Source organism: Centruroides sculpturatus, unplaced genomic scaffold (assembly GCF_000671375.1).
Source record: "Centruroides sculpturatus isolate CEXI.00-Female unplaced genomic scaffold, Cexi_2.0 scaffold479, whole genome shotgun sequence".
In the NCBI taxonomy this organism is placed as follows: domain Eukaryota; kingdom Metazoa; phylum Arthropoda; class Arachnida; order Scorpiones; family Buthidae; genus Centruroides; species Centruroides sculpturatus.
The window spans coordinates 251,808-270,039 of NW_019384896.1; the positions used below are offsets into that span (position 1 = coordinate 251,808).

The 18,232-nt window shown below is 26.2% G+C and overlaps 1 protein-coding gene across 2 annotated transcripts in view; it reads right to left on the reverse strand.

The window, feature by feature from the left end:
• Positions 1-9,406, reverse strand: part of LOC111631391 (acetylcholine receptor subunit alpha-like) — a 21,657-nt gene extending 12,251 nt beyond the window's left edge. The window contains exons 1-4 of one of the 2 annotated variants that reach the window (XM_023375626.1): positions 9,236-9,406; positions 5,801-5,940; positions 1,494-1,538; positions 1,303-1,412 (exon numbers count right to left, since the gene is read on the reverse strand). In XM_023375626.1, the coding sequence (XP_023231394.1) occupies positions 1,303-1,412; positions 1,494-1,538; positions 5,801-5,940; positions 9,236-9,320 (380 nt within the window). In that variant the 5' untranslated portion in view covers positions 9,321-9,406. The remainder of the gene's footprint in view (positions 1-1,302; positions 1,413-1,493; positions 1,539-5,800; positions 5,941-9,235) is intronic. The other variant, XM_023375627.1, reaches the window with a different exon arrangement.
• Between the last annotated feature and the right edge of the window lie 8,826 nt (positions 9,407-18,232).

Below are 18,232 nucleotides of genomic sequence, written 5' to 3' on the forward strand. Positions count from 1 at the left end.
CTAGAGCAGAAAACCCTTCTGTTTAATCCCCTAGAGCAGAAAACCTTTCTGTTTAGTAACCTAGAGCAGAAAACCCTTCTGTTTAATCCACTAGAGCAGAAAACCTTTCTGTTTAATACCCTAGAGCAGAAAACCCTTCTGTTTAGTACCCTAGAGCAGAAAGCCATTGTGTTTAATTCCCTAGGGCAGAAACTTTTTCTGTTTAGTACCTTAGAGCAGAAAACCGTTTCTGTTTAACTTGGTAGAGCAAAAAAAAAAAAATTTCTGTTTAGCTTACTAAGGCAAAGAACATTTCTGTTTAAAAAGTTACTCAACTAAACTAAATGCGGCTACATCATAACGATAAAATTATTTTCGTTTAAAATATTAAAATGATTACGTATATATATTTTATTTTACAGCATAAAAATGGAAAAATCATAAAAAGCGATTAAACTTATAAAAACGTATCTTGCCCTATAAATTCAAATTTAATTTCAATTCGAGAGAACAAATCGTGTGATGATGGAGATAAAAATTCCATGATCTATGAAAATATGTCAAAAAGAGCTTTTAAGAAATGAAACTTAGTCTATCCATATCATTATTTTAAAACTATTCATATTGTTCATATCTATGTGATTTATTATCCTACATATAATACTTATTGTATTTAGCTCTACAATATAATAATAATAAAAAAAAGGAGAGATAAAAATCCAAAAAATTTCTAATCTTACACGGCGAGATTATATATAAAAAAATAAAAATAAATAAATACCAGAATATTATTTTAAATTTATGCAAATAAAAAAAAAGGAATATATGAATTAAAGAATAATCTTTTAAATAAGCATCGATAACTGAATGAATTTTCTTGAAAACTTTTGAATTATTTCTTAAGTTAGTTTGAAATATTTCACGAGTGTAAGCTGTTTTGTTACATCTGTAAACAATTTTTGAGAAAAGAATCTTGTTTTGTTCTGTTCTTTGTAAATTATTCATCGAGAATTCTTCATTCGAAATAAACATAAAAGCTTACTTTTTTATACTTCATCTCGAATTTCATTCTTTGAAAGTCACCACTTTTTATTTGTTTTTTTAAATAAAATATACATTATATTCTATATTTTCCATATATTTATTCATTTTTAATGAGTTATTATTATTTTTTTTTAACAGGAAACAATTATTATCTTAACACAGTCGAGTGGGATAAGTACAAAATAGTTTAGAAAATAAGAATACCGAGCAATATATTTAAAAAATATAAATTTTTAAATATATTTTTAGTAAAATTATATAGAAAATTCGGGTATTTACTTGTTATAAAGCACGATATCTGGTCTCCAAATATGATCGGAAGGCACATGAAGCATATCCACTCCTCCGTACTCTTTTGGATCCCAAGTAAGCTTATAATCGTGCCAATACTGAGAATAAATAAAGTTAATAAAATAATAATATAATATATAAAATATTTAATTATTTAAAAATAACTTTTATTAACTTACTTGTTCTACCCACAGATTTGTCGTCATTATTTGATTTTTCAAATTCTAAAATTATAAAAGATGAATGTGTTTTTTTCTTTAATCATTACTAATTACAAGTATATGAAAAAAAAATTACTTAGATTTAAATGATAATTTTTTTTAACACATTAGATTTATCTAATTACTTATTTAAAACGTTATCGAAAAATAATTACATCATTTGAATAAATTTTCTTACGTAGAATAATTATAAGTCAAGATGATAATAAGATGAATAAATATTTTTTTTTTTTAAATAATAATAATAATTCAAGGAAAATAATTTTATGATTATTTATTGAAAAAATAAATGTTTTTTTGAGATATTTTAATTTCGTTTCTTTTATCAATTTCAACTGAAAATTAAGAAATAAAGAAATTTTTAGGTAAAGGAACAAAAATTACAGCAACAGAAGTTTTGGTATGGAATTCTTAATTAATTATTGATCGCTCGTGTAAAGAAAAGATATAACATCTCGAACTTCTATGTTAAATACACATTTTATGCATTATATAACAAAATAAGTATTGTTATAAAACATATAACAAGTGTAATTTTCTCTACTTTTGTTTATCCATTCGTCCCGAAAGAAACAATACACCAAATGCACTCTTACTCCCGGTTATAAATAATACAAAATACAAAATTCTCTAAATATTTATACTTTTTTTTTTATAGTAAATAAATAAAATTTATTATTTTNTTATACTTACTAAAATATTGAAAAAATAAATGTTTTTTTGAGATATTTTAATTTCGTTTCTTTTATCAATTTCAACTGAAAATTAAGAAATAAAGAAATTTTTAGGTAAAGGAACAAAAATTACAGCAACAGAAGTTTTGGTATGGAATTCTTAATTAATTATTGATCGCTCGTGTAAAGAAAAGATATAACATCTCGAACTTCTATGTTAAATACACATTTTATGCATTATATAACAAAATAAGTATTGTTATAAAACATATAACAAGTGTAATTTTCTCTACTTTTGTTTATCCATTCGTCCCGAAAGAAACAATACACCAAATGCACTCTTACTCCCGGTTATAAATAATACAAAATACAAAATTCTCTAAATATTTATACTTTTTTTTTATAGTAAATAAATAAAATTTATTATTTTTATAATTTAGAAATCAATAAAATAAAATATTTGAAGTAAGCAACAAGTTTTCATTGTAGTTATAAACAAACTTGTATTGACTTTACACCAGTCGACCCCCCTATAACACTGTTGATTTTTCCGTTTTATATGAATTCCATGTTGTACGAATCACTTAGATTTTACAAATACGTGAGCCGTTTACAGCCCCGCACACGTATTTGTAAAATCTAAATGACTCGTACAACATGGAATTCATATAAAACGGAAAAATCAAGTGTTATAGGGGGGGTCGACTTGTAATTTAAAGTTTGTATGTAAGAATCAAGGATATTTTTTATATATATATATATAAATTTAACTTCTTTCTTTTTTCTTTTATTACCATAGACTTTTAACATTTTCATTTGAATTTATATTAATAAATATTAAAGTTGTACACGTGTATTCGGAGCGACGTGTGTGAATTTTTATGCATCTGAAAACAGAAATGTAATGGATGAAAATGAATATAGTGGAAATAAAATTTATACACACCTAGTTTTGATGTGTGGCAAGGTGCCAGATCTTATTGAAAATCCGGGGTTTGTAGCGAATGTCTTTACTACATTCTCGGTATCTATTTTTTTTTTTTTTCGAGTTTCTATATAAAGAAATATTAAACTGAATAGCCAAGTCGAATACTCTTTCGTATTAGGTGATACTGTACATATTAAATTTATCATTAACCAGATTTTCGTGTATCTAAAGCGCTCTTATACACTTATATACTTAAGCATCCCTTCACAGTTTTGACTAGTGATATGTTAGTAGAATTTATGATGAGATTTCTCTATCCCTTAGGAAATATTATGAGTTTAGAAATTTTCTAAATTTACAGATTTTAAATAAATTACCAAAAATGTAATAACCATCAAGAACTAACTTATGAATCATTATATTTAAAAATAAAAAGAGTTTCTTAATAAGATATACTTAATGAATCTTATAATTTTATCCATTTTATAAGTACAGGACACGTTATTTTATCATTTTAAAAGTATAAAGATCCATCTTATAAGTACAGAACACCTGTACAATAAGGAGAAATTAATTTTAAACAAACAAACTAGAACGTAAACATTGAAAATTATTATTTATAGTCGATATCAAATATTAACATAATGGCTCCTTTGATGCCTTTTATTAATATAAATTCCTACGACAAAAATTTATTACTATAATGAGTTAAAAATTAATAATTAAAGGGAATATATTATTTTAATTTATTGTTAAAATATTGATTTAAAAATAAAATCACATTTTATTTACGAAGAAATGTGTGTGTTCTTACTACGTCAAAATGAATTTTTTAATTAAATAAACTTGGTTCAACAGATTGTGTAATTTAATTATTCTATTTCTCACTTTTTATATGTACTTTCTCGTTTTATTTATTAATAAATTGACGAAATAATGCAATTTTATATGTAAAAAAATTTGTATACAAAAGGAAAAAAAATATTTAAAGTAATATCTACTCTTAATTATTACATCAGAAGATGCTAAAGAAAAGGGAAGAGAAAGAGGAAAATAAAAAAAAAAAATATTTATACTTAGTCAAACTTTATTATATTTCTGAATTTTAATGCATAATATTAAATGTATCGACGAATAACAAGATTGAATTTATTCTATATTTAAATTACTAGACAGTGTTTTGTATGTTTATTTAATCAAGGATATTTTTATATTTTTCTTGTCACGGATAAACTGTTTAAAACAATCAGGAGAGCAGGTGAGACTAAAATACATATGAGAGAGAATAGATCAATCTAATAAATTTACTTGAGCAAAAGTCTTTTATCTCATTACACCAACTTTTATCTCGTAATGTAAAATAAAGGAACACACATACACACACACAAAGATACGACGTGAAATATAATAGAAGAAAGGGGGTTTAAAAAAATTTATATGTAGAGAAATTTTTGTAAAAATTTCCATTATTTTTATATGTTTTATTACTAGTTTACGTCTTAATCCCATTTCGATAAAAATTATTGGAAGAAACAAAACTGTTAAAGGTGATTTAGATAAGCAAACTGGAGGGAGAAAGTAGTAGATAGATGAGGTATGATGAAAAATTTGAATTCAAATAATAGTAATTAAGAGACGAATCGTCTTGCGTTGTTACTTCATTTTTTTTTTCTTTTTATAAACACTTCTGTACCGATTTTAATTTGGAATTCGAAATCCTTACCGTCCCTTAATTAGGTAATTTAAAATACCGAATGTGCATCATTTAACTTTCTGCGAGTAATTAAGCATAATGTTTAAAATATCCGATTAATGTTGTTCTAATAGTTAAAGGTGTATCGAATAGAAGAAAAAATAAAAAAAAAAAAAAAACAGTGTAGGCCTCTGTAATACCTTTACAACAAATTATTTTCGCTCAAAGGATCAATATTTTCGAGTTAATTTCCATGCACTGTCATAACAAACAAACCAATCGACAAAACATAAGCATGATTCGCCATTAAAGTACTCGCTTATCTTTAAATTTATCCACGAAATAAATAAAAGTAGTAAATGTATGATAAAAAAATACTGTATTTCCATGAAGATAATACAAATTAAATCGCTTAAAGTGGGCGCCATTTTGAAGAGTGAGAGAAGCAAAGAATGGAAGCATTTGCGTGTTTATTATATTAAAAAAAAGGAGTTTTTACCAATTGATAATATAAAATAAAATATTTACTACGAGACCAACAAATACTCTCAAGCTACCGTGTATTGTGTAGAAGATTGCCGAAGGTGATCTTCACTGACGGATGACTGCAAGTAGAATTATTCTCGCCAATGAACCATAAGTTTAAAATCGGAAATTTAATTTAGCTTTTACTTAAAAAAAAATTCTGCTTTCACTTTAATATGCTAGATTAGATTTCTATTCTTTTCAATACCCACTTTCTTTTTTTTTAAAGCTAGCAGTATATTTCTACACGGGATTCTATTCATACTTTCTAAATAGTGGAATTTTGACGGCTCCCCTTCGACACATGCACTCTGAAGAACTCGTTCCATTTTGAATAGAATTTATATATATATTTTTATAAGAAAGGTTTATAGGGTTCTAGATTTTAAAGTGAAATATCTGAAATAGATAAGTGTTTTCTTACACCAGATTAGACCATACCTACCACTTCAATTAACTGTGACAGTTTTAACTTGATATGAACAGTCATTGGATCTGAAACATTCATAACAGGACGAACGAGTTTGTTATAACGAGAAATCAAATCATCGTATAATCTCTTCGCATCTGGATTAGCATTAATACCTGGAATAAGATAATTAAAACAATAAATTAATGTCTAATCAGCCAATTAAATCTATCTATTCTTTCGTTCGGTTGTGTTTTTTTTTTTTTTAATTAAATTAAAGAAGATAACTCCTCCGACATTAACCGTTTCTATGACATAAATGACATCGAGGAGATTTCAGAAATTTCTTTTTTTTATTTCTTTTTGGAAATTTTATAGAAGAAAATAGATTATATCTGGATCTCCATTGTCACCTGTCACTTTTATTTATACTATTGTACGAAAATATGTCCACATTCAAACTATTTCGGATAAGAAGCTTTGACATATCTCGTTTTCTAACCTGGTTATAAAGCATATTGGTTTTTAAAGCAGATAATAATTCAGTACCACAATACTCTATCATTCCATCAACGTTATCGTGTATTATAAATCCAATAATAACTAAAAATAACAGATAGAAACTAATTTAAGCTGCGGTTTCCATTTATATGGAAATTCTAAGATAAAATTAAGTTTAACGCCCAATATAATCGCTTTATATATATATATTATTTACCAAATAACCTTTGACTAATCAAAATACATTAATTAAATAATGTTTTAACAATGTTTTCTTTAGCGTAGAAGAATGTCTTTAACACCATTTACTCAATGTCGTATAGAAAGAATTATTATTAATATCGTAGAAATTTCGTATCTAAATTTAAAAAAATAATAATAATAATAACTTAAAATTTATTATATATTTTTCATAAAAGTCGATTAATTATCTTTAAATTAATTACCTCAGAGATATAAATACAGTAGACCTGATGGTTACGCTTAAGCAAAAGATTAAAAAAAAATTTTCTTAATTACAACAATTAGAAAAGTTAAATTGGTATGATAATAATTATACAATTATTCGTTATTTATTTATTTATTTATTTTATAACTTTTCTAATTTATAAAGGACACGTTTGAGATAATTCAATTAGCTTACAGTGTTGCCCTCGTCACGCTCTTTTCATTGTTAAATCATTTTTCATTAAACTTTCATTAATGTTACTAGAAAACTTGTTTAATAAGCAAATAATTCGGTTTTGCCATACGAAAACTATTTTATTATATAAAAAAATTATAGTCATAAAAGAGTATAATTTTTTTCATAATATCAGTCGACTCCCCTATAACACTGTTGATTTTTCCGTTTTATATGAATTCCATGTTGTACGAGTCACTTAGATTTTACAAATACGTGAGCCGATCACAGCCCGGAACACGTATTTTTAAAATCTAAGTGACTCGTACAACATGGAATTCATATAAAACGGAAAAATCAAGAGTGTTATAGGGGGGTCGACTGTATACAAATCAGTATTTTCGGCTTATCACGAATTAAATTTGATCGAAAAGTAGTATTAAACTTTCGTTTCTTTTTTTTTTATTATTATTATCTTAAATCTAATGATTTCACTTCGCTAATTTTTCAACTGTTTTATCTCGTTTAATCGAAATTACTGCATTTTTATTTATTTATTTTTCCTTTTTATGACGATCCGAATTTTATAAAAGTATACGAAATTTAATTTAAATTTTTCTCGAAACCATTAATTAATAATTTTCAATGGAAAATAAATTTTTCCAATAATAAAGAACAAATAAAAATTTTTGATGATTAATATACTATGATGAATGATTTGAAATTAGAAAAGGTAACAAGTTCGATGTATAATTAATAGAAAAATAAATGATAATAATAATACAATTTCTGTAGAATATAAAAAAGAAAAGGAAAACAATAATAATAAAAAAAATCTCTCCTTATTTCTAGTTTTCTAATGAATCTTCACGAGTTGCAGTTTATTAAGTGTTGACTTTTCCTTCGAGTAAGTTATTTTGTTTTCATTAGAAGCTGTTGTTTCTTTTTTTGTTGAATTTTTCTGTATATAACGTATTAATATATCGCTTATAAAGTAATAATTTATGAATAAAATCTTCTTATAAAATAAAATACATAATGCAAATTCTATATTGTAAGATATTTTATTTAGTATTTTTCCTTCAATCTCGTAACTTCGGTTAATTGTTACATTACCTTTCTTGTACTTTTTCCAAGTGTTTTTACTAGAATAGATTAAGAAAAGAATTCTTTTTTTTTCTTTTTTTCCCTTTTATACATTTCTCTTTCATTCAAACTGTGCAAATCTTATTTAAATTAAATTGAAAGTAGAATTTTCTCAAATTTTTCAAATAACATTTACGAAAAAAAAAAAAAACATAGATTTAAAATAGAAAAGTTAAAAATCGAAAAAGCATTGATTACAATATAATTTTCAGTCAAATTTCTTAAAGCGGTAATTTGAAAACACTCTCTCAGAGTTTACTGGAAAGTAAACTTTTGTTTGCACGACAACCCGCTGCTTTAATTTGCATATTCGATTTTTAATTAAAATCATTCTAAATTTTGATTAAGGGATTAATAAAAAAAATATATATAGAAGGGCCGTCAATAAAATTCGAGAAAAATGATTAAATAAAAGTAGAAATTTTGTCCGAAATTTTATATGATGTTTAACAAACATTGACTGAACAGCTGCGGCCAAAAGCAAATTGATTAAATAATTCGCCCAGATATGTTTTCTTCAACAAATACGATTTATGTTTCTTTTGTTTTTTACTTAAAAATCATAAAAAAAACAATAGTTTATCAAGACTCATAAAAGCAAAAGATGAATTTAAGAGATACAATCTTGTTAAATGGTCTCGTTTTATAGTTATAAATTTTTTTTATTTTTTTTTTTTAAAGGTAGAACGGAAAAGGTAAAAGTGCGAGTTTAAACAATGCTTTTACGAGTTAAATATTGGTAAACTGCCAAAAGAAATTTAGGAAATTGTAAAATATTCCCAAACCTACCATCAGCAAAATTAAATTCTTAGATACTTTTAAAAGATATCGATTCTCTCATTTAAATAATAATAATTAATAAAATTAAGAAAGACGGAGGAAAAAAAAATAAATAAAACTTAAATTAAAATTTACAAATATTAAACTTGCCTACAAACTTAAACACTTATCCTTCAAAGGTAAAGAGAAAGAACACGAAGAAGAAATTTTTCAACGTTGACATTTCATCACCAAAACCTTTCAGTTTACCCATTAATTTCCTCATTTACTTAATTTAACCAGCACTAACTAATGTTTGTTTTTGATCTAAGCCAATAATTTTCTTTTATGTTTACAATTCGTGCAAGATTTAAAATAATAATAATAATACAGTAAGAATTATAATCGCACGTTTAAGAATAAAGTGTATATTTACAACTCACCGTTGAGTAGTGTTAAAAAACAATACGCTTTAAACCAAAAATATCCTTTTACGGAATGAAATCGTTGCCAGTCATCTTTCTTCATGTTTTTTTCGGTATAGATTCCTTAATATTTTCTATCGAAACCGTATATCCATGATGGAGAAACTAAGCCGAGCAACTCTGCGACTATACTTCTCTAGTGTGCTTCGCGTTGTGACGAAGTCTCCCCAGAGGTCGCCACATCAACGATTGAGAAAATACCAGCTGGTCACTTCTATATTCTTCTCCGGTGAAGAAATTGGCATGATATGACATCCATATCTACATAGGTAAATATATATATCGTATGTATGCGCCTAACAATTGAGTCGTATGCTTAATAGTAAGAGAGGGGAAGGGGAAATAAGATGGCGAATAAATCGCGTGTGTTATACATACCTATTAATAAAACATTTAATAATAATAATGCATTAAAAAATAATTAAAATGAAATATAGCGGGAGCATTTAAAAAAAAAATGTTAACGTATATATAAAACTTAGGGCGGGGAGGCCGAGTATTAATTATATGAATGTCAATAACAGATAGTAGTTTGGTATTCGTGAGAAAATGATGCATTCGCAAAGCACGGAATTTTTCTTTCATTTGCATATACAGAAATATCAACGGCGAAAAGCTAGCGAAATGACATTTTAGCATTGATTTCCTGGATGGTGGCTACACCGTATAACATTGCACGCAAACTTTATGCAACGGCAGATCTAACTGGCAAACTTAGTTTATTATTACGTATTATATCTAATGAATTCATTTAAAACTATTAATTACAATTATAAATTTATTATTCGCAACAACGAAAATTAATAATAATTTACTTAATACGAATTAAGGTATTATTAAATTAATTCGATTTTAATTATAATTTATTTATTTATTTTAAAAAAAGGTAGGTAAATTTGCATTTATTTATTACTTTAACAAATATATATATGATTTAATTTTGTAAATAATTTAATTGCTGATATTGCTAATCAATATTAAAATGCTGTGTATGCAGTTTACTGATTGAACGATAAAAGTACGTCAAGATTAATACCTGGATTCATTTACTATCGGATAGTTAATTATTTTCCTTGTTTTTCATTTATTTAAGCGAGTGTTTAATACGATAAAGCCAGTCAAAAATCTATTTTGTTACATAATTCACGAGTAAATAAATTATCAAAATAACTGATGTGTCGGCGGGGGTGGTGGTGAAATAAGTAAAAAGTTTGTATGCAGACTATGAAACTATTAAGTGGACTACCTCCGAGTTAGATAAGTTGTTTTTTTAGTCACAAACAAACCCGAAAACATGCCCAAGGCATTAAGATGAATTTTATAGTAATTTTTCCCCTCCCCCTTCTGATAAATGCAGACTTTATTGTAAGTTGAGAGAGATATAAGAAATACTTTTCGCGACTTTTGTGTTTTTGTCAGAAATAAAGTACCCCGGTTGTGGTGTATCATAAATAAAAACTATATTTATAAAATATCACGTTTATTTAGAAATTTTTTTATATATACAAGAGCCGAGAATAATACGTAAATATGCTAGAAACTTTTAAAATTCATCGATATGTAGAAGTTTAGTTTACAAAACAGAGTAAAAAATAAGAGGGAAATGTAATTCTTCGTGTATACCCAGTTGGGAAAAAATTGTTATCACAACAATTACCTCTGTGCCCAGTGTAAATAGAAACCGCTTATTGTGTTCTTTGTAAACAAATTTAATTCAATTTGCCTAACATTCTGTTACGCATTCTGAATAACTCATCTGGAATATAAGAATTACACGCCGTTATGGTATTCAAGTTTGGATAATTTACGATAATCTTCTTTTCTGACTTTTCGACACAAAAGTTCATAGTTCAAATGTTCATTAACTTAGTTAATTTTTAATGTATATTCCGTACGCATAAATTTACTTCGCCCGATGAAAAATTACGTTAATGCAAAGGATAACAGAACAGTGGCGAGTTGTAGATTCACGGGGACCCTCGGGCAAAAATTTGAATTTGGAGGACCATGTACTGTGCTAACTTCAATCATTATTGTTGGGGGAATTTTGGGGGTATCCTCGTTCGTTTTTTAACGAGACCTCTGAGCTGTGCCAGTGCACCCAGTGCCTTTATCTAAGGTACACAGATAGAACCCATATTTAAATTTCGATATTCTTACTACAGTAATACAGTATTGAATTTATAAAAGATTGGTTTGGGGTTCCCTGTTGGTGGGACCCCAGATCCACAGGATAATGCGCCACTGTAAGAGAAAACGAAAACGTTAAAAATGCCCGACGAAACATCTGCAAAGGAATTATTCAAACAATTTAGGATTAATAAAGTTTTCTTTGGCCGTAATAAAATCCGAGAATAATCTAATAAATATTTATATATTACCCGCTTCGAAAGACCTTAATTTACTTTTCGCTTAACGACTCTAACTTCGTGTCAATCATGGCTTAATAGGGTCGGAATTATGTATTTAAAAGGGCGTATTATACAATATTAATAGTCTCTGTTATCGTAGAATAGAATAAATATTTACATTTATATGAAGAGGAAACATTATGCCAAGTACTTTTGAGAAGTGAGTTACATTGCAAATAGGTCGAATATTGATTATGCTTACTATAAAAAAGTTGGCAAACCTTTCGGAATTGGGAACACCGGAGATTGCTATTTCTCGGTTGGTATTTTATTCCGTCCATTCTCTTTGTCTCTAGAGAGGCTTGACATCGATCAAACAATTACTATAGACACTTGGACTGGTCGCTACTTTCACATTTGACACGATTGAATTTATAATATGTCATCTTCGAAAGTACAGAACGTATAAACTTTACAGAATAAATGAACTCCCTTCTCTCTCTGTATCTATCTTTAATAAACTTTATTCTCGAGTATGCAAATATTTTTTTAAAAACTAATTTTTCTCAGCCAGACATTAATTAAAGTATACGGATAAAAGAAAACCGAACACAATAGGTTTTAATAATCAATTTTTATATTTAATTAAAAACTACCTGATGTCCAATACAAAACAAATGACTCAGCAACCGGATCTGTCGGTGAGAACAAATAAATTTTTCTACAATAACTTTTATATTTTTATCACGAAATGTCAATTTAAATTACATAACACAGTATAATTTGTCTATCATAAGATAATAATAATTGCAATTTTTTAAATACATTATTTACTGTATTTTTCTTAAACTGAGCTCTTTGCCATCTATTAAACTTAGTAGATGTAGTTGTATTTAGGATACGGTAAATGAAATTTTTATAAATTAACATTGTATCAAATAATTTTTAAAAATTATGTTTTATTCTTATGGAAAATTAAGAAAACTTTTCTACAATAATTTTCTCTTTTTTATTAGAAGAATAATTAAGATAGTGCAAGCGAATTTTAGAGACGTTATATTCTGTTGAAAAGTTTTCAAGAGTAAATTTTAATGAACTTAAAATAAGAATAAATAGTGTAAATGAAACGTGCACATCATTCAGTTTAATTGTATATATTGAAATTTTTGTCTAAAGTGTTAAGATAAGTGCAAAAAAATTCCACTTGATCAATGAGTAATAAAAATAATTGCGGAGTTTTCTATTTCAACATGCAAAATTTATTATAAGATAAATTTTAAAAAACATTAGCAAATAATCTATTAGCAACAAGAATTTCAATTTATTTATTTAAATCAATAGATAGATTGAAATTCTTGCTTTATGATTTAAGAATATCAACTCATTTATTCTTATGAATAGATAAGTTCAGATCTCTAAATTATAAGATTTTTAAGTTAGAAATCAAAAGAATAAATTAAAAATTAAATTTAATTCGTAATGAAACGAGTACATAAAAGAATTTTTGGAATATTTAACTAGAAACTATACACAATGTCAAATTATCTCTTATCAGGACAGAAATCGAAAGGTTTCTACTCGAAAGTGTTTGGTCTGCGGATAAACAGTACCTCTGGGATTTAAAGACAAAGTAGCACAGTTTGCTAAAATGATAATTAAGACTTGACATTTCCCATAATCAACTCACGCTGACAGGACCACACAACTTGCCCCAATGTAAGGTCAGCATCAATCATGGTAATTAAAGTGTTCGATATCTGACCGCAGAAAGAATATTTTCCAAACTTCAACTTATCGTTCGACTAACAAAATTAAATTTAATCGTACTCTTCTTCGTGGTTTTAAAGGGTTAAATATTAAAATCGTTCATTTTTAAATTATGGAAGGTAATTATTGAATTATTTTATATATTAATACTCAAGAGTGACTTGTTTTTAGATCTAATTTTATTACTGGAATAAAAGCAACAATTGCTGTTATGTTCTGTAAATATTTATTTGAAGAATTCCAGACTGCAACTTCTAAATTATGTAAGTTCTAAAAACCAATAGTCTGGTTGACTCCCGACTAAAATTAATGGGGAAATTTCTATTTATAACTTCAAAATCGATAGAATTTTATTAAAAAATCGACTATATAATATATTCATAGTTAATTCGCACTATCATACTTAAATTTAAATTAACGTAATGTTTTTCCCCAAGATAATTCTAATCTAATTTCTAATAAAAAATTGATAAAAATCTATAAGATGTACGCAATTCCTTTTATAAAATTTCATTTATTCATTACATAAATAAATATATATACTTTGTATCGTTGTATTCAAATTTTAAATATTCCATTAAAGATAAACTGTAAAATGTAAAGTCTGAAAAGTTCTACTTATCTCTCTGTTATGATTTTATACTTCTATATAATTGTTAGAAAATAAAATAATTAATTTTATAATTATAAAATTGTTAAAATAATGAAGTAAAACAGATTATTTATTTATTTATTGTTACCAACGCGTGTTTATCTCAACGAAACTTGAATTAGAAAGTTGACAATTATGTTTAATTCTTATTTTTATTATAAAATGTTATTTGTTTACATAATTGCGCTTTAAATGTTTACCTAACTAAATTATAAATCGCTCAACTAAAAACATTTATAATGTAAATCTCTAAAGAAATTAGATTTGAAATTTACTAAAAATTAAAAAACGATTTTAAATCAAATCAAATTGAGACTTAGGTTTTGCTTTAGAAATAATTCAATTAAATTAATGAAAATATACTATATTTACGTGTTTAAAATATTATTTTATTACATATAATGTATTCTATATTTAATTACATTATTTCATCATGTAATTAAAACATGATTTATATACAATATTTTTGAATATTAATGAGTCATTTAGTTTTTGTATCAATTTTTTATTATTATAAAGATTATTTTTACCTAATTATTTCAAATTATTTATTTATAATATAGCTTATACAGTATATCATAAATTTAAAGGTTATAGATAGATTTATATTACAGATAATAAGATATAAAAGTAATATGATTACGAAATGTTTCTTTTATATAAAATTATCGATTTTATAAGTGTAAATTGAGTATTCGCAGATATTTTAACTGAAATTTTGTCCTTCATAGTGTAGTTCATATTCTCGAAATGTCTATTTTTATGTTGTAGTCTGTTAAACACTATCTGAGTCTCCAGCGACATCTTACAAAACCCAGTCTTCGAATCAATTCGCTTGCCCACTCTTTCGTACAAATCCCATTATTTCTCTGAGATCGGTCACGGATGATTGGTCCCTGTCCCCTCACCTCCGTCTCTACCAACCAAATATCTTCCAATAGTCTCGTTTCTATGGAGACCAGAAGTGAAGATGATATGTCATCATTTATTTTCTTATGCTGGATAAAAATATTTGTATGTGGAACTTACATTGAAATTTACGCTTCAAAAATAGCTGTCTGGAGACTATAACACGAAAAAAATTTAAAATAATGATATTCGTTTTTATTCCACATATATACAGTATACGTATGAGATACGAAAATACTATTTTCGCTTGTAGTTTTTTCCTTTTTTTTCAAAATAATGCAGATATCTTTTCGCTGTGGCTTAATTTTTATTGAATAATTTAAATAATAGGCAATATAATTCAATAAAAATTACGTATTTTAATTAGATATTTACCTATTCATTAAGGAAATTACGATTAAATTCTATAAATTTAACTTTCAAAAATATATCGGCATTTCCAATTAAGATATTTAATAAAATATTAAGAACTATTTAATGTTCAATTAATTAAAATTTAAAGCATAATCTGAAATTTTGGTTGATCATTTTTAACTTTGAGCTATTTATATAATTAGTATAATATCAACAACTTCGAAAGCATTGTACAGTTTGAAGGAGAATCGTATTAAAATTAAGTCACGGTTGATTAAGAAAAATTAAATAAAATATTTTCTCGAATTAAATTAAGTTTAATTTTATTCGAGTTGATTTTTAAAACATTTTAAACTTAAATGACACACATGAGACTAACTCTTCTTAGTGAGGTTCAGTGTATTTTTCATTCGTAAAAACTGAGATAGAATGTAAATTGGTTCTTTTAAATTGGAAATTAGAGTTGATTTGAAACATAAAAGTGGTCATTTCGCTTATACTATTGGTTACTTTGTATCTAAAGTAACAAAGCCAAGAAAGAAAATAGGCTGTACACTTACAATTGGTTGGTTCACTTTGAATGTTCTTTCTGAAATCAATAAACAGATTAATTTCCAAAGACCGTCTTCAGATTTAAAATTTTATGATACAATTTATTTAACATTCTAAACATTTCTTAATATAAATAAGATCGACAGAAGGTATTTTAATATACGAACTTATATAATTTGGTAAATAATATATCGTTTCATAGAATTTCGAGTCAAGAAGCTTGCAAATAAAAATAGAGAAAATATAATTAATTTAGTTGATAAATTATAGTAAATAATTACATTTCTGTAATTTATAATAATATACTCATTTCAATTCTGTAATTATGGAAATTTATGCAAATTCTATAACCTCAAGAATTGTTAATTTTATGATACATGTATACTTCAATATTTTAATTATGTTGGATAATTTTAGTATAATTTTATTTAATTGCAATAAAAATATTGCATTTTATATTTTTATTGTATTCTTGTATTCGTATTAACAACTCGATTAAGAAAAACAAATAGTTACGTCGTTTTCGGAATATAAATTGAAGTTTTATCAAGCATAAAATAATCAATTGGATGGAATTGATATGGAATCAACTAAAAATCATTAATAGATCATGTTATACATGATCACAAGCATTATAATGTAATAAAAACTTAACTTTTTTATTCAATACAATCGAATACTTTTTTGTAGAGAAATGGGTTGACTATAAATCATTTTATTTATTATTCGTCCATAACTAGGATATCGTATCGTTTATTTCTCAAAAAGCTCGACTTTGAATGGATAAATGATTGATGAATGTCACGTAGGTTAACGTGATAAAATATGACAGATATTCCAAGAAAAAGAATTATATATGCAGTATATAAATACACATTCAGTAATTGAAAGAATAAGTCTCATTAATTTTATTTTAATGAATTTGTAGATCTTAATAAAAAGAAATGGACTCATTGCTTATTTAGAATGGTTAAGTGAATACTTTTTCACATAATTAAAAAACAAAATTCTATATTGAAACATGTTTTTGTTAATTAGTTTTATACGTGTCGAGCATGGCAACGCTTGTATAAGTGTTTAATTAATTTGAATCGCACATAGACATAAATTCACATTACCATGAAAATATTGCTTATTAAAAAGCGTGTGACATTTCGGTAGCGCTATGAATGGACCCATTTCTAAAACGAATGTACAGAAAACAGAGCATATTACACTATCCAATACGACGAACTCGAGATTGGCAATTTGCCAGTATGGTGGCCCTCCCCGACACGTTTGGGCCGAAGAAAGAAAGATATTTTACAAAGCAAAGAATAACTTTCGCATCGATTGCCAAGAACTCCTATTGTCAGACCACAAATCGTTCATTTCGTCTTCTAACGATATCCTTAACTATACTGTCTATAAACATTGCATTCATTCATCTTATTGTTCCCGTCAGATGGAAGTCTGTGTATGTTTGTCTCTTACAACACTCTTGTGTTGTGTCCGGTTTCTTCATCTTGAGACTAATGCTTCCATTGATTTGGTTACAAAAGGAGGCGGTTCAGTCTGACAGCATCAGATGTCTTCCTGGATAATTTTCTGAAGAGAAAGAAACTGTATCCTTTGGGTAAAAAAAGGAAATTATTCATATCTCCGGAGATTTCTTGACAGCCAGTCTACGAACATCACGGTCTTGTTTAAAGAATCGTATGCCTGTCAGAAAATTTATTGTTGCAATGAAAGAAGAAAAGACATCTTACGTAATTTTTTCTCAGGATCTTATCAAAAGATAATGAAGAGAACAGATTACTTCTATTTTCAATTTATTAATCGGATTAGATCTGATTTTATTTTGGAGATTTTAAATTTTTAATTAAACTTTAACTAAAAAATATTCTTTTATGACAATACGGTTAGTATTATTTTCGAAAATTCTTTTAAAAAAATTTTAATATACACCTAAATATACTGTAATTACATAACTTCCAAATATAAAATTTAATTAGATTTTATAATTTATAAAATTGGAATTAAAACGATACTTAATAGATTAAGTATTAAGTTTAAATTGCATAATTTCGAATATGAACTATTCAGACACCTGCTATCGACATAACCAAAATATTAATTCTCAGTAACAATAAGGTATTTAAGAGTTTCCCTTCAGGATATTTGTATGGTTCATTGCTATCTGCTGACCACTACTTCTATGTTAATGGCCACACTAATTAGAATGATACTAACCTTAATCTGATGTCCTTTCACCGATAGATGAAACTACTTTAGTTCAAGACGAGTGTTGGTTCGGAGGCTACTCCAAATTGTTTACTAACCTAGAGTAAACGTCATTATTTAGTTTGAAGCACGCGTAGGAGAACCTAC